The 18,509-nt window shown below is 36.2% G+C and overlaps 1 protein-coding gene across 1 annotated transcript; it reads right to left on the bottom strand.

Annotated features, from left to right (window-relative positions):
* Positions 1-306: 306 nt before the first annotated feature.
* Positions 307-17,532, bottom strand: LOC113509666 (RNA polymerase-associated protein CTR9 homolog). The gene is made up of 17 exons (XM_026893056.3): positions 17,367-17,532; positions 17,188-17,286; positions 15,403-15,642; positions 14,574-14,842; positions 14,280-14,475; positions 13,877-14,104; positions 13,445-13,651; positions 11,918-12,072; positions 11,568-11,738; positions 10,801-11,015; positions 7,493-7,650; positions 6,823-6,951; positions 4,177-4,695; positions 2,208-2,413; positions 1,726-1,843; positions 1,230-1,525; positions 307-908 (listed from the first exon to the last, which is right to left on the bottom strand). Exons 1-17 carry the CDS (start codon positions 17,400-17,402, stop codon positions 422-424), a joined length of 3,729 nt encoding a protein of 1,242 aa, XP_026748857.2. The 5' UTR covers positions 17,403-17,532; the 3' UTR covers positions 307-421.
* Between the last annotated feature and the right edge of the window lie 977 nt (positions 17,533-18,509).

Genomic DNA, 18,509 nt, shown 5'->3' with positions numbered 1-18,509 from the left:
CACAGCGACCCGAGTGAAAACAAGGACGACATGGTCCACGAATACGACCGACTGAATAGAGAACGTGACAATTTAAACATACGACGAAATATAAAAGCACTTCTCCCCATACAAATATATAGGAAACGTCATATGCAAACGTGACCGGCGTGACCTCTACTACAGTTCTGCCTCTCCTGAAAAAATGTAATCTATACATAAAAAGATGTTCATAAGGAGCATAGAATAGCTGCTTTAATGTTGTGACTGTATAATACAGCGATAATACAAATTAGGAGATTACACCGTAAAAATAAAAAATGAAAATGCACTTTATATATTTATTAATAATTGCAGGCTAGATAAAATATTATTACAATATTAATGTACCTTAAATAAAAATTAAAAGAAACTACATGAGTAGATAATTAATATACAGAACTTATGCTTCGTCTTCGCTGGCGGATACTGATTTTGCTGAGACAGGTGTGTCAGGCCGGGAACCGGAGCGAGATCTTGAGCCAGATCGGGATCGAGAACCTGACTTGCTGCGCGAGCGGCTTTTGGAACGTGATCCGCTTTTGGATCGAGAGCGTGATCGAGAATCCGATTTAGAGCGAGAGCGGGAACGAGATTTGCTCTTTGAGCGCGACCGGGATCGAGATTTGCTCTTTGAGCGCGACCGGGATCGAGATTTGCTCTTTGAGCGCGACCGGGATCGAGATTTGCTCTTTGAGCGCGACCGGGATCGAGATTTGCTCTTTGAGCGCGACCGGGATCGAGATCCGCTTTTGGATCGTGATCTAGCAGGAGAACCGCTTTTAGAACGGGAACGAGCCCGAGACCCACTTTTGGATCGCGAGCCAGCTCGAGATCCACTTTTAGAACGAGACCGGGAACGGCTTTTGGATAGCGACTTCCGGTTTGCCCTGAAATGTTAAAGTTATGCTTAGTTAATGTAATACAATAAACTATTTATTTACTCATATAAATTTAATTCATATTAATTATACAATTTTTGTATGTATGTAGGATTTCTGGATGGAGACAGAGTGGAACGGATCACTGAATGAAGTTTGCTCTCTTACTGAATATCAACCAACTGAGTGCAAATGTATATTTTGTTGTGCTCATTTTTAAAAATGAAAGTGTTCAGTTAACAATTATATGTTATTTTCATTGTGATCCATCAGTCCTGGATATATTTTTTTAATATATAAAATACAGTTCTTATATTGAATGATATTTACCCATCGCTGTCTGAAGCCGAAATGATCCTCTTGCGGCCTTTGTTAGTGGGCGGACTGCGACTGCGGCTACCACTGCCGCTGCGACTGCGGCTGTGGCTGCGGCTGCGGCTGCGACTACCGCTACGGCTACGGCTGCGGCTACGGCTACGGCTGCGGCTGCGGTTTTTGCGATCGTGATCTGAGTCAGACTCCGACGTTGATATGGTCTCCTTCGAGACGATCTTGGCGCGTTGTTTCGCGCTAAGCTTCTCCTCGGCCGCTTTGGCTTTTTCGCGACGTCCAATACCTTTTTCGCCCTGAAATATTAGATGTTTATATATTATCCGCTACTAGGAATCATGGTAACTCAAATATCACATGGAAACATGGTCTTACGGAAAAAGAAAGAGCCGACGCGGACTACTAGTATGGCTTTAGTAGGCTATATTTTCTAATAAAGAGAGAGGTAGCAGTGAAACGTTAATAAGTTGTTAGTAAGTATTAGAACACTAGTTACCTTTTTGCGGCCCTTCTTCCGCGGCGGGTCACTTTCGCTGCCTGAGGTTCGACGTTTACGCGATCGTCCCTTCCTGTTTTCTTTGGGCTCGCGTTTTCGTTTTCGAACTTTCGATTCTCTGGAAATTTTCATAATAAAATTATGTTAAAACTTTGTTTTACTACAAAAATCTAATAAAATTTCAGTCATAAGTTTAATTAAAATTTTTATTTTTTCATTTACCTAAGCATAAAACTTGAGAATAACTGGACCAATTCAGCTAATTTTTTTTTAAATATTTGTTTCAGTTAGAGGAAGGTTCCTAAAAAAATTGCAAAATTGCCCAAAAAAAGTAAATCTCCGTTTTTCTGTTTCCCATACAAACTGTTAAGAACAACAAGGGCTGCCAATTCAAACTATTCAATCAAATATTCCTGTTTATTGGTGGCATAAAGGACACAGCATTTGCCAATTAAAAAAAAAAAATAGATACTCGTACGTACCCTTCCTCCCTGGGCGCTTCGCTGTCGCTGGGCGAGTCAGAGACGTACTCGTCGCGACGGCGGCCGCGGCCCTTGGGCTTCGGTTCTGATGGCATTTCCGCGAATAGGAGGGCGTTCTTCGTCTTCTCCTTGTATTCCTGCCGTTTTTGCAGCATTTCCACTGTGCTCTTTTGCTGTTCCTCTTCGCGGCGACGCCTCTCTTCTTCCTATAAAAACCATACCCGTATGAATTCTAAACATTTATGCGATTTAGTAAATATAATCTTAATCGAAGGAATTCAAAACAAACATACCCCAGGAGGGTACTAAACTTTGTGGAAAATCCTTCTCTGAACAATGTTTTTCGGAACAGAGCTCACGCTGCCCCACGGATGCGGAGGAGTCTCGCACTAATGTATTAACTACACAAAATAAGGAAACGAGTGACCCAAAACCTAACGTCGCTCAGGAAATATTTCACAGAGGAATGTTCTTAAACAGACCCAGATCATACTCATTCAGAGAGCTTTTGACTTTACCTGAAGCTGAGGTAATCGAAATAACCCTACAACCAAAAAATTTGAGAAAACATAAATTCATACGGAACAAATAGTTATAATAACTTGACACACAAAACTGGCATATATGGCAAAAGGCTAGTCCTGAAGCAATGACACGGAATAAAAAACAAATGAAGCTTGGTAATTATTGACTTTCAAGTCCGATATCAACTTCAAATAGCTTTTAATAAAAACTGGAAAATACTAACCAATCGAAAACCACAGAGTACAAACCACAAAATGTAATTAGACCTTTACCTTTTTTTTGACAGGGTAAACAATATCCAGCCCCTTACTAAAATGTAGCAACTGGTGACTATAAAATCAAAATATTACAGAGAGAACGTGTGAAATTCTAAGCAAAACCCCCAGAGCCAGAACCATCTCGAGATATCATACTCGTAAGAAACTTGTGGCTGACATAACCGTGAGAGAACATCGTAAGATGAAGAGAAAATGACAACAAGGAAATAAAAGAAGAAAGGAAACAAACAGACAGACAAACAGTTAAAAGTCTTATAATTTAATTATACTAATTAGTATGTATTTTGGTTTTAAGAAAGCTGAAGACTGTTAAATATTTAATTATGCTAAAGAAGTAATAAAAGATTCTAAATAAATACATTTAAAACTAGTTTTATTCCAAAATACAACCTGATATTTGATAGAATAACAACTCTGTCAGATATTCTACCACTCTGTCACGACAATGTCTCCTGGTTTTAAAATTTATATGGCCATTTTTATATTTTGTTATGAATAGTACAATTTCGGAAAAATTACATTAAAAATAGTTAACTATAATATAGTCTACGACATTAATATTTCTGTGCTAGAAGTGGTTAAAATTGAATTATAGCAAAAATATACTTCAAACTAGTTGCAATTGTGACAGAGTGGTATAAGATTAAAAATATATTATTATTTATTATTACATACGGAAGTATTGCTTTGTAAGTTTTCTAAAAGAACCATTTGATTATTATTATAACAAATAATTTGCAAGCTATCTGAGTTAAACTATTTGATACAAAAAAATAAAAAATAAAAGATATTGTGACGAAGGTGTACAATTATTAGTCCAATCCATCTTTAAGGCCTTGAAAATCTTACAAAAATTTGTAAACTTCGCGGCCAACAACTTTTTCAGATAGAATAGATATTCAGCTATCACAAAACATATAACATTTGATTAGAAAGCGTTATAATTTTTTTGGAAATTTAAGTAAAAATTTTAACAACATGTAGGTTAAAAAAAGAATGACCCGTATAAGAAGACCTACACGCGAGGACTACGGGAACCAGGGTTGTCCTTCTCCCTTCTCTTTACCCAACACGATTATAATAATATTAAAATGCAATGTACCTAATATATTTTTCAAGTGGTTGTATTGAGATGGGCCGCTGTAGTGGTGTAACACAAAACGTACCTGTTGGCGGCGGAAGGCCTCGCGCTGCTCGCGCTGGCGGTCGCGCAGCGTGAGCTCCTCGTCGTGTTGGCGGCGCGCGCGCGCCACGTGCCACTGCGCCTGCGACAGCAGGTCGGCGCACGTGCGCGCCTCGGCCGCCGCCGCCGCCGGCTCGTAGCGCGCGCGCTCGGCGCCGTCGGCGGGCGCGCCGGCGGGCGGCGGCGCGGCGCCGGGCGCGGACGCGGCCGCGTCGGCGGCGGCCAGGCGCAGGAAGTACTTGTGCGAGAGCTGCAGCTCGTGCACGGCGCGCAGCACGGCGCGCAGCTCGGCGCGCTCGTCCTTGAGCACGTGCGCGGCGAGGCGGCGCAGCGCCAGCGCGGCGTTGTACAGCAGCGCGGAGTCGTGCGGCGCCACGCGGCGCGCGCGCAGCAGCGCCGCCCGCGCTGCGCGCGCGCGCCCCGCCAGCGCCTGCGCGCGCGCCACCCACGTCAGCCACTCCACGTCATGGTGCATGCGGAACTTGCGGATGCAGTTCTCGTACTGCAATACCACCGTCAAGCGTTACTACTCGCTCACTCAACCAGAAAGCACATGTCTGGAGTGACTTTCCGGGATGGCGACATGCCCAACAGATGTCCTCAATGCCATCCTTCAGAATGTGCTTTCGGTAATTGCTCTTCTTAACCACCTGATCCTGTATTGCACAGACAAAACCCTCGGTCTCTTCGAAGAGATCACCGGACTGTAGCCAGTGGACGGAGGTCTTCGTGTTGACGTATGGCCCGTGAAGGGCTTTGAAGAACCTTCCGTACAACTCCTTCTCTTTCCATACGCCCTCTCACTGAGAGGTACCCTGGACTTCGGGTTTTTGCCAGTCCTCTTTAGCCAGAGAAAGAAGGGTGAATCCTTTGTCACATTCTATGACCTCTCTATGCAAACCCTCGTCTCTTTTTTGTAGAAAATATTTCCTGAAGTTGTCAATCTCACGGTTGTGCATGGTTTTAACGCTTAATAAGCCTCAACCACCAGCCTTTCGCAATATATACAGCCTCATGACTGACGATTTTGAGTGATGCATTCTATAAAGGGAATATCCAATCCAGGGTTTCGAGATCGGTTTGAGACCATCTGAGCACGCCAAAAGTGTAAAGGAGTACGAGTATGACCCAGCCGTTATAAGCTCGGATTTTATTGGCGCCCGACAAGGAACTTTTCAGTATTCTTGTAATGCGCGTAAAAAATTCTTCGCGGACTGACGGTTTCATATCCGTCTCCCTCACACCGATGTTTTGTGACATGCCCAGATACCGGTATGTTTTAGCCTCGGAGAGGGTTTTGATATTAGAGGGATCTGTGACGGTCACTTCAGTTTGAGTGACCCGTTCCCTCTGCAAATGGAGAACCGCGCACTTGTCTATTCCGAGAGCCATCCTAACAGAGCTTCTATAATAATTTACGATATTTAGCAGCTCCGTCAGGCGTTCGACGCTCGGAGCTAGTAGTTTCAAGTCATCCATGTACAGAAGGTGAGATACTCGTGTACCTCCTCTCCGATATTGAAATTCAGTCCCTGAATTCTCCAGTGAGAGAATTCAGAGACAGGCAAAACTTAAGTGGACTCAAACAATCGCCCTGGAATATTACCCTCTTGATCTCAATCCGGTCAGCGGTATCCGTCAATCGCTCACTTTGGATAGTCAGGATCGTCGTCCACTGCCCCATGCATGCCTCCAAGAACACTCGAACTGTATCGTCGATCTTGTACAGATCGAGTATCCTCCGGAGCCATGAATGGGCACGGAATCGAACACCTTTTTATAATCTATCCAGGCGGCGGAGAAATTTCGACGGTTCTGCTTAACCACGTGGCCAGAGACAGCATCAATGAGGAGCAGCTCTTTCGATCCGCGGCTACCGCCACTGCATCCGTTCTAAGCGTTAGATAGGAACTTATTTTCGTACGCATGACGAGAGATCTTAACGCTTAGAATGGATATTAACGTCGTATATTGTTGTAAGACAAGTGATGGGGCGATATTTAGATGGATCCGCGGTATCGTCCGTCTTGGGAGCTAAATGAGTGATTCCGGTTGTAAGGAAGTTCGGGAGCGCCCTGTTTTCGAGGGCACTTTGGAATTGCACGGTTAAGGTCGCATGGCTGGCCGAGAACGTCTTTAACCAGTAGTGCTGCAATCTGTCGATCACCGGATTTTTCCAGTTTGGGGCCCGACGGATCGCGGCAACCACGTCTCAGGAATGGCAATTCATGGGCGAAACAGTATACTCTGTTATGTCCATGGTATTACTCATGTCTATAGGCGACGGTTACCACTTTCCATCAGGTGGGTCGTCAGCTTGTTTGCCATTCTAAGAGGTGTATATATATATATATATATATATATATATATATATATATATATATACCTATTATATCTATAGCGACTAAACATTTATCATCAGACCAACAAATAAGTTGACGAACTTGATTACCAATTCAAATTATATGATAAAAAATAAAATAGTTAATGTAAGTCAAGTTAGCAACTATTTAGTGTTACAAAATATAACAGATGAAACCCCTTCACTGAATTAATTACACATTTCATTGGCGCAAAATGGATTGTGCAACATAGGTATATGACAATATAGTGTTATTAATTAGCTCACCATTTGTATTGCGTTGATGTACTGTTTCTGCTCGACGTAGATGTGCGCGATGTTCATCCAAACTTCGGGGAAGTCGGCCGTGGCCTCGCGTACTTGCGCAAATATATCGCGAGCTTCATTTATACAACCCTGTATAAGACACATTTCATAAAAAATTAATTTGCAATGATGTTAGTAAATTACTAAATCTTAAATTCTAAGGATGAAAATTTTAAAATAGGAAAGTGATTGTATAATACAGGATTATTATATTCATAGTGGGTTATATTCGTGGAATATATAAGATTATAATATTGCGATAATGCAGTTTTTTTGTGTACATATTCTTGTGTAAATGGAATTCTCAAGTTTAGGTTATTGAGGTGTTCACACAACTTGCGTAAAAAATATGTAACTTTTTAATTAAAGTTGTCTATGAATAAATATTCAATATTTCCAAATCTGACTTTGAATTACAAATATTGAATTCTGAAACTATTTTGTTTCAACAATAAAGACAAAATTCGAAGACATTTTTTCTTCAATTTGAATAAATTTTGGATTAGCATCCATACTTGCATCTTGTTAATAATGTTCACTGACATAATGATGGAAATATGTTTTCCTATTTTTAGAAATGTCTCAATTCTCACAACACATTACACTTCGATTGCTTGGAAAGTACACATACCTTGTGAGCTAAAACACAACCAATGCCATTAGCTGCCCATATATTTTTCGGGTCATTTTTGAGCACTTGTTTGTACATGGCCAGTGCACGTTCTTGATGCCTCTTTTCTCTATCTTTCTCGCGGCATGGCTGGTGTAGCGTTTGAAGCCAAACATTACCTACAGATTTTAAATATATCAAAATGGAAAGATAATATTTTAATAACATATTTTTAATATACTTAATCATTAAATCCCAGCACTTTGATACCACTGCATTTTGATTCCCAACAGATTTCCAAATATTTATTTATTTATTATTTATTATATTTCTCACCACAAACAATTAAGGACTTAACATCTATAACTTGCAAAACATTTTAACAATATTATTTGTGGGAGCTGGTGCCTGTACTAGGTATTAAACCTGTATTACAAGTCACCAGGACCCTTACCTCGAACAGTACAAATTATACAAATAAAAACTTTCACAAAAAAAAAAGGTGATGGTGAGTACATAAAAAATTCAGATACAGCGCGTATACAAAATAAATAGCTTTCGGTATGTATAACATTAAAACAAAAACAAATTATATGCTAGGGTAAATAAGAATGCATTAAAATATAAGTAAAAAAGTGTGACACGAGTTTATGTTATAGAGTGTATGTTATGTATGTGTATTTGTATCTGAACGTGTGACTATATATGAGTTTGTTCGGTGTGTGAGTCAATGTATGTATATGTGTATGTGCGCATGTGTGATTGTGTGCGTGTGCGTGTATGTAAGTGGTTTTATATTCATATATCTTAGATTATCTGTTTTAAAAGATCTTCTGTTTTATCATAATTTTGTTTTTGGAGCCAATTTTTAACTGAAGTTTTGCACTTGTAATAAGTTAGAGCATATATAGAAATTACATTATGCAATTTATTATACAGAAAGGGGGCAAGATAAGAGAAAAATCTTTGGCAGAAGGATTTCTTACAAACAGTACTTTTAATTACAAGATGATTACGCTTTATCATAAAAGGATCGAAATTAGTCAGTTTGTGTTGCTTCAAAACTACTGATAGAATAAATAATTGTCTAACAGTAAGAACATTTGAGATTTTATACAATTCTTTTGTGGGATATAATAGTGGTTTAAAATAACAGACTTTAAGTACCGCTCTTTGTGCGCGTTCAATTTTTATGAAGTGCGATTTGGTAGCACCACCCCAAATAGAGATGCCATAGTTCAAAATGGATTGACATAATGTAAAATAAACCAACCGGATTATGTGTGTATCAGCAGAAAGACGCAATTGTTTAAATATATAGATAAGTTTACGTAATCTAGTAGATAAGATTTCAATATAAGGTTTAAAAGATAGATTTTGATCTAAGGTTATACCAAGATATCTAATTGAACTCGTGCTATCCAAGCAAAATACCCTGGGAACCGAAGAAGACCCGTCATACCCCTCGTTGAAAACAATTTTATATTTATTTGGTGGTGGTTGAGTAGAATTACGTATTGTAAAAGTCATGAATTTAGTTTTATTAAGGTTAAGAGTTAACAAATTATCATTAAGCCACCCACAAACACAGTTAAATCCTTTCTGAGCTATCTCAAAGGCAGCGGACCAGTTATTAGATGTAAACACTAATACAGTATCATCTGCATAAGATAAAATTCTACCATATTCGAGTTCTAGGTCACACAAATTATTAATGTAAATCAAAAATAAACTTGGACCCAGTATGCTCCCCTGAGGAACTCCATAAGTGACAGGTTGGTAGGAACTAGTAAGAGTGCCAATTTTTACACATTGAGAACGACCTATAAGGTAGGATCTAAATAAGGATAGTTGCGCATCCCGTATACCAATATTTTCGAGTTTATCAACTAATAAAGGTATCGAAACGGTATCAAATGCTTTAGCCAAATCAAGGTATATTGCTAAACATTTTTTATTATCGTCAAGACCTGCAACCACATAATCAACCAATTCATGAATGGCATCACTGGAAGAAACATTTTTTCTGAAACCAAATTGGTTCGGAGATAAGATATTTTTAGACACAAGATAACTTGTTAATCTATAATTTATAATACGTTCTAAAATTTTGGACATGGAACTAAGTATCGAAATTGGTCTATAATTATTTACACAACTACGATCTCCCGTTTTATGTATTGGATGAACAATAGCTTTTTTGAAAACGTCGGGAAATATACCGGATTTTAAGCTGAGGTTGCAAATATGAGTAAGCGGTGAAATGATAATATCTTTATATTTTTTTAGTAGTCCTACAGAAATACCATCCCATCCAGTTGCACAGTTATTACGAAGAGAGTCAATGAGTCGAGCCACCTCAAGCTCATCAGTTTCAACCAGTACAAAGGAATCTAGAGTAGACGATTCATGTCTATTTCTATTTGCTTTACTTGAAGTGCAAGATGTTTCTGCTAATTTCTTTCCAGTGTTAGCAAAGAATTGGTTAATATTATCTATGCTCTCTTGAGGATTGTTTTGAGAGCAAAGTAGGTCAGTTGCTATAGAATTGGTTTTATTGATATTGACGATATTTTTCATGACATTCCATACTTGCTTGACGTTGTTTCCAGCCTTCCGAAGCTCTTGTTTTTCATATAATATTTTAGCCTTTTTTATTATAGTGTTACAAAAATTACGGTACCTTTTATAAGTGACCTGTAATATAGCATCATCAGGCGCTTTTCTTAGTTTTTTATGTAGCCGATCCCTATTGCACATGCATTTTAACATGCCAGGAGTAATCCCAGGTTTAATAACACTTCGTCTACGAGAAGAGATACTTAGTTTGGTATTATTAGATAAGGCTAACTGGATTTGTTTAATTAAATATGAAGCTGCTGTATTTGGATCATTAGTGGAATAAATTAGAGTAAAATCTATTTTTTTTAGAGCACTAGCAAGCCCTTCTTCATTAGTTTTATAAAAATAATTCTGTTTGTATATTAGTTTCTCCATACAAACAGAACCTAAAATTGCAAAATGGTCTGTTATAGTAGACTGAATAATAAGTGTTTTTACTGGATATCTTGATTTTATCAAGAAATGATCTATACAGGTTAGTTTATGAGTAGGTGAAGAATATCCTGGAAGAAGGCCATAATAAGAAATTAGTTCTAAATAATCAGTCGAAAATTGATCCTTACTCGATGGAGATATGTCTATATTAAGATCACCAACCAAATTAACATTCCTATATGACTTAAGTCGTTGGAAAATAGTACCCAGTAGTAAATATGTACCAGTAGTAAATATGGTAAGCCCATTTAAGATTTCAATGAATTACTTACCGAGAGCGATCAGTGAGTAGGCGTCGTTTGATGTAGAGGATATTTGGAGAATTCTTTCAAATTTCTTCTGCCCTGGTCCCCATTCCTGCTGAGCCAGATGGAGATTCCCTAAGAGTGACCAAGTATCTGGATGTTCTGTGTTCACTTTGAGTGCTTCTTTGAACCAGTCAGACGCTTCATATATCTGACCCTTATCACGAGCCATACAACCTAGCCTTTAACGATAAGAAGGTAATATAGTATATGTAAATATAGATATTAATAATAAAAGTTTTATGTCTCTCCTCGCATAGGTTTAAATTACCTCCTTAAAAATTTTAATTATGTAAACAAGCTACAATAGATAATAGTATAATTTGCTTTTATACGAAAATTTATAAAGGTTGGAAATTTATTACTAAATAATGCCAAGATGGTTGATTGAAATTTGATTACATTTTGTGTACAATTGCTACTCCCGATTAACTCATTAATTATTTTTTTATTCTTATCTATGCGGCGACATAAACTAAGATTTTAGAATAATAGTTTTATAATTTCGTTGTTAACTATTTATCGTATTACTCTGTGTCAGCATGACTGTCCTTCAATATATAATATCAACCAGATATCCTTTCAAATAGCCAAAAATAGCGGAAAAAATAATGCAACACTTTCACAGTAAATTTCTATTTTAATTACTATAACACTACGCTTTAATATTATATTTTTTAAGTTTAAGTTAAAGATCTAAAATAATTAAATGTTAGACAAGAATCTGAAAATACCTTAAATAACAGTCGACGTAGTTCGGATGCTCTTTTAATATATCCTTATATAGCTTCTCAGCTTTATTGTATACACAGAGTGCTTCATTCAATCGTGCCAAATTATACATGGTTGTAACTGCTATAGAGTTGTAATACTGGGCGTCAAGTGTTTCCGCATCAGCTTTTTCTCTGCAAATAAGTTTCAATAATGAAAAATATAACTTAAGACTCTTTTTAGAGATGTATGAATGTGTGTTTGTCAACATAAATGGCTAACAATGGTTTATTGGCTACAAATAATATATATAAATGTTAAAATACATATATAATATATATAAAAAGATATTCATAATTCATTATAACCATACCTTTCTAAAGCCTCCTCCAGATATTTTTTAGCTTCATGCAGATTCCCGAGCCGATAATGCAAGGCGGCGACATTGTTCAAAATTTCCGCTGGAATATCAGCGTTTACTTTTTCTTTCAATATCTTCATTGCAGTACTATAAGCATTTAAGGAACCCTAGAATTGTACAAATTTGTTATTTTAAGAACTTATCAAACTTATAAAATAATCATAAAATTAAAAAAAAGAGGCAATTTGACAAATTTTTCATGAGTCAACTGATTAATATTTTATGCTAGAAAAAGCATTGGGAGTAACTCTTTCGATTAAAAATTATTATCCGAATTGATTCACAACAGGATGAGATCGTTCAGGTATATGAAATTCTCAAGTTGATCATATTTTATTAACCACAACATGACAATGCATTTATTGGGCGTTTTTATACTTTTCCGTGGAACTTCACGATATCGTACGTTTTTATCGTCACGGTACAATGGGCGTTTTTATTCTTTATCGTGCACGATTTATCGTCAACGTCCAAGTTATTATCATGCAGTTCCACGATATTTCAGCCTTTTTTTTTATTATTATATGTTGATTTAATTTTCATGTATATTTGTTTATTTGTTTAGATAAAAATCTTGCAATCTAAATTAAAACTAATTCATCTTAACCGATTTTGCTGTAATTTTGCCTTAAAATTAACCATATAGCTGTGTTTAAATTTATGGGAATCCCCCTAGGAGGAAGCAGTGTGAACACGTACCTGGGAACATCGCCTCAGTTACACATACTTAATGTTTTTGTACATATATACTAGTCGCGCAATTGCCGCCACGACCTTACAGGGAGCCTAGATGTTTTAAGATATCGCCGTAAAACGTGCACGTTAAAAATTATAATCTGAAGAGCAGCGCAGTCAGGCACATGCATACACACATAGACATAATACACGCGCAGAGGGGGGAAAGGGATTGTTAGTAATGGAGACTGAGAATCCCATTGCTAGCAATATACCCAACCAGGTCGACCTCCTCGCGGTTCTCCCTGGAAACTATCATGGTTAATTCCTGATGAATTCATCATGATGGGCTAACTGGCCTGTTTTCATTCTCATCTATCACCCTTCACTGGTGCTCCGCCAGCGTATCCCGTTAGCGCAGGCGGAGTTACCATACCATTTTCACCCATAAAAAAAAAAATACACGCGCAGAATTGCTGCGACAATCTTATAGGAGGGCCTACGTCCGCCACGGATAGATTACGGCAGTGCCGTGATTGTGCACGACTACATTTATATTGTATGGAATACTTAAAAACGTCTCTATACAAATAGATACATTTTGCTACCCCATTGTATCGTGACGATAAAAACGTACGATATAATGAAGTTCCACAGAAAAGTATAAAAACGGCTAATAGTTCTGTTCGATCAAAACTGCTACTATTCTCTGACCAAATATTAATCAAATTCATAGATGGATTTTTTTTTTTCAAATAAATAAGTAATTATTATGCTACAATAAATAAATACAACTTGTAATACCTGTAAATCATTCTGTTCTAATATCTGGGCTAACTCGATCCACGCTTCTACGTCGTCAGGAAACTGTTCGGTTACTTTCTTAAGATGTTGCCGAGCAATATCTCGTTTCGACTGAGACGGTGAATTGGCGTATAGAGAGCCAAGGATCTTCATGGTCTCATAGTTACCGGGCTGGGCTTTTAGAACCTTTTCGAAGCACTGCGCGGCCTACAAATATATAAAATTTAAATATTAACACAGTATAATGGTGTATAACCAATATGTTGTTTGTTTTTTTCCGTTTTACAAATAGAAAGCAACCCTTGCATAAAATTTTGCGAATATCGAATTAGTCATGCATGTGTAAGAAGGAGATTTATGGACTGTCAAAAACTTGTTACAAGTCAAAAAAAATCTGTGATTTTTGTGAACAAAGATATTTAATGTCCTTACATTTTCTGTATCTCCTCTATAAATATACATCTGGCCGAGCCCATAGTGTGGCAGCACGAAGTTGGGCGGCGCAAACTGTGTGGCCTGATAGTAATACTGGAAAGCCTGATCGCAATCGCCCTGCGCGTGAAACGCTCGCGCGAGGTGGTGACAACTCTCGGCGCGCATCGCCTCGTTTTCCGTGTTGTGGAACGCGTGTAAAGCGAGATGTTGAACTTTGCTGTAGTCCTAGTAACACAAAAAAACAATTTCCTCATTATATGTACAATCGATTAAGCATTATTATTTAATATTATGGATTTTTCTGTATATTAGTAGAAAAAATAATTTCTAATAATGACATGCCAAATTTGTTTACAAAACATCTTAAATGGAATTAAAACCAACTCAAAATTCAACTCACCTTTTTGAAGAAGAAATGATTAGCTAAGTGATTTAAAACCATAGGATTCTTGGGATCGATAGCATATGCTTTCGACAACATGATAACTGCTATCTTGTTTGACTCATTTTCTTGTAGATTGAGTTTTAAAATTGAGAGGCCTACAAGGGCTCCAACACATTGTGGATCTAACTGCAGGGCTCTCTCAAATGCCATTCTGAAAAAATAAATAAAAATATATTTTGCTTTGTATAAATAAGTATACATGTAAGAATTATAAAGGCTAAAAAACTATCAAATACAGGATTAACTTACCTAGCTTTTTCTTGGTTGTTTAATTTCATAAAACAATGTCCCATGCCTAATCTGAGAGCGGCAGGGCTATCGGGATTTGTTCGAAGAGCCTTCTTGTAGAAAGCGAGGGCACCTCTGTAATCTTTGCGATTAAAGGCTATGCACGCTTTTCCAAGCAATGAGGGGACATTATTTGGCGACTGATTGAGCACAAAGTTGAACTGTGCATCTGCCTGTTCCATTTTGTCACCTTCAAGTAAACAAAAATATGCTCGACCGAGAAGATGGTTCTAAAACATATTGGAATTATTTAGGTCAGTGTCTGGCATGTTTTAAACATAAAACAAATTAATATTGTTAAAATTTTGTGGGCCCTGGTTGCCTTTATTAAAGAATTTATTTATTATTATTATATTTATAATAAGATTACACAAAATTACATTGTGAGACAACAAACTAGCGTATCTTGGTTTTTTATAATATTTATTTTATCTTGTCCTGTACAAATAAAATATTTTATTTAGACATATATTTTAGTTATATACTATTTGTACAATATTTAATATTTGTAAATCAGTTAATAATACATATAATAAACATGTACTATTAACTAGCTGAACCAGGTAACAATGTTATACTCTATCAAAAATAATGAGTGTCATTTACAGTCAATACAATGAGATTAATATTATCCAATCTCTCAAGTTGAACAATACAAATTTACAATATTACATTAAAATTAGTTGAGCAGTTATGGTAATTTATGTAAATAAAAAGTACATTTGATCTGGAATACAATATGTGTAATGCCTTTAGTTATACTATAAATATAAAAAAAAAAACAAATTACCTGATCATACATGATGATTTTGTCTGCCATTGTATATAAGAGTGTAGCTTTTGTAAACAATTCCTTCTTTTTATCTTTTGATTTCTCTTTGTTCGCCTCCTGAACATAATATGCGGCCAGCATGTCGAGGGCTCGCATTTGATCCCTTTCAAAGTCTCGATAGTCGATGTTGGCGTCCACTCGGGACGCCTCCAATATTTTAAGAAAGTCATCGATTTTCTTTTGTTTATAATATGCAAGCTAAAATAAAATTTATACACGAACACCATTAGTATTTATGGGTCTTGTAAATGGGTCTTAATTCTTTTATAATTGATCATTTATAGAAAATTTTGAGAAAGTCTGACTGAGATGGAGTCAGTATTTTCGAAATGGCTCCTAGAATATATCGTCATAGTCGAAAAATACTGACGGATCTATATATGTAATATTTGTTAGATTCGTCAGTATTCTACGATTATGACGATATAACAAAATATCTAAAGGAATAAAACCTATCGACAATATATAATAAGACAATATATAATATAAGAGAATATAAAATAACTATAAAAAATATATTTATTGGAGATAAATTATTACAGTATTGAGGTATTTCTTAATCATCATAATCATGTTTAAAAAAATGGATATGTATAATCTGGTAGCAACTAATACACAAATTAAAACAATTTTTTATAATGAGTGAAAATGGAGTGGCAACTCTAACTGCGCTATCGTTATGTGCAGGGCACCAGTGATAGATGATAGGTGAGGATGAAGGCAGGTCAATTGACCCATCGTGAAGTTACAACAAGAGTTAACTACGATGGTTTCCAGGGGGAACTGCCTGGAGGTCAACCTACAGGGTATATTGTTGGCAATGGGGCTGATAGAATCTATTATTAACAATCCTTTCCCCCAAAAATCAAACCAGTTGTGTGATCCCGGCATAGAATAGACCACCCTTTCCTTTCCTGTGGGTGTCGTAAGAATCAACAGAAGAAGACTTTGTTAAATTATAAAGTGTACTAATATAGGTAGACTTTACATTTTATTTTATTTTTATTTTATTTATGCTTTATTGACCACATTACAAAAAAAAAATGACTGGTACAAAAGTACTTTAAGTAAAAGTACATTACATACAGTTATAACACATTAATATAACATAAACTGATTTAACCTACCTAGCATATTTTATTTTGTAATATCATATATTTAGGACATATTAGTTGTCTACAGTTTGTAGACAGATACTTAAAGTTCTTCAGACACATTGTCAAATGAAATTCAATCTACAAAGCACAAAATAGTATAGGTGGTGGCACAGACTACAAATCGTAATCACATGCCTCAGCCACGATATGAAGAAGAAAACACAGTGCAACAACAAGCTATGAGAATTGTTGATGATCCCAGGCTTACAAGTGGTATCGAACCCTTAAGTCTTAAGAAAGATTTAGCTCAGAGGAATTGTTCAATATGTCGTCAATATGTGTAGCCCTGGTATTGAAGGCATTCATAGGCTATGGTAACTGCTTACGATCAAGTGGGCCATATACTTGTTTGCCACCTCAGTGATATAAAACAAAAAAAAAGAATATTGAATAGTTACATATAGAACCACCTAGTTTCAGATTCATTGGTCATTACCTACAATTATCAGCCAGATTATTATTTTACGTTACTTGATTAGTATAAATGTCCATTAATTTATGATTTGAAATCGTAAACCTATGGCCATTGAGCCAGTGAAATTACGACTAGAGATTATATCATAAAATGAATAGTTAGTATACTTACCGCGACATTGATCCAAACATTAAGTTGAGATCTTTCCTGTTGTAATATGCCGAGGACTTCATCTCCAGAGGGCAATTGATCAGGATCTAGCTCAATCACCTAGGAAAAAAATTAAATTATAATTCCACTAAGACAGTCTATCACTATGGACATAATTCTTCAACGCAAAAAGTAATTACCTCATCTGTACTCATTAACGGAATTTCGAGCGACATTTTGATAGTTTATTCACTTCAACAATTATATCATAAGTTCAAATTATAAGTCATTTTAATGAAATTAAATAAAGCACAAAATAAAAACAACCGACCACGAGCAACGCTAATATCAAAGAGAAATATAGTATAAGTACAGATTACAGAGACTAAAGAAAATAGACCAAAGATTTCAGAATAGAATAGATGTAATGCATAATTCACATAGTGTGTTGCTCTTTGGATTTACGTCATTACCAATGAGTTAGAGAGGGATAGACATAAACACATTCATTTTGAGTAGTCCGTAGAAGTAAAATTTCATCAAGATATGTCAGTTTCTTTTTCTTTTTTTTTTGTATTTTTTTTTTTTTTTTTTTTTTTTTTTTTATTGATCGTATAACCCTATCAAATTCAGAGACAACCTGCTTGCATACTTTCTACATAAACAGTGTCGAATATATAATCTAGTAATGTAAAATTTGTTATTGACAAATAATTGACATATCAAACATTTTCTATACACTAGCTTGTATATTTGCATAAGAAGAAAGGAGGCAACCACATGATTTAAAGCTTTTATTTTATCATTCCTTCTATGTAATTCCTTGTTCTTAGATTTAGACAACGACTGTCTGTAACTGGCACATAATGTTACAGTGAAACTACATCACCTATTTTTTTATTGCTCTGAATGTGTTATCCAACGAAGTTTGACGAACTTCAAATTATCATCAAAAAACTCGAGAATATCCTGCGCTCAATCCCGCATCTCTTAAGATTTCCTTTATGTTTCAAAGCTATTTTCACTTATATTACTACAACATTCAAAGAGTTATAAGAATACTTTTATTGAAAGCAAGACAATGAATTTTTTTAATTACTTATTTTTTATTCGATTTTCTTACTTACATTTACAACTTAAATCCACTGGTTTAATAAAATTCAAAAAAGAAATTTATGAAAATGTACTTACCGGATCTGACAAATGAAATATTGAAAACTATGACTGAATAATTGAAGCGTTCAAAATTTAAAAAAACATTAGAAAAACTCAATTTCAGACAAATTATCATATTGAAGACTAGGCAGCATGGTCTCCGACCTTAGCCTGTCACACAACGGAAC

This window comes from Galleria mellonella, unplaced genomic scaffold, assembly GCF_026898425.1.
Source record: "Galleria mellonella isolate WM207_F2 unplaced genomic scaffold, CSIRO_AGI_GalMel_v1 utg57, whole genome shotgun sequence".
Classification (NCBI taxonomy): Eukaryota; Metazoa; Arthropoda; class Insecta; order Lepidoptera; family Pyralidae; genus Galleria; species Galleria mellonella.
The sequence above is the reverse complement of the archived record's forward strand: the minus strand, read 5'-3'. Positions and strand labels throughout refer to the sequence as shown.

What these genes read in the sequence shown, in the direction of transcription:
- LOC113509666 (XM_026893056.3), bottom strand. Translation starts at nt 17,402, where the DNA reads ATGTCGCTCGAAATTCCGTTAATGAGTACAGATGAG. An exon ending in CGTTAATGAGTACAGATGAG is followed by an intron (nt 17,287 to 17,366) that starts GTAATTACTTTT and finishes TTTTTTTCCTAG; the next exon opens with GTGATTGAGCTAGATCCTGA. An exon ending in TAGAACAGAATGATTTACAG is followed by an intron (nt 12,073 to 13,444) that starts GTATTACAAGTT and finishes GTACAATTCTAG; the next exon opens with GGTTCCTTAAATGCTTATAG.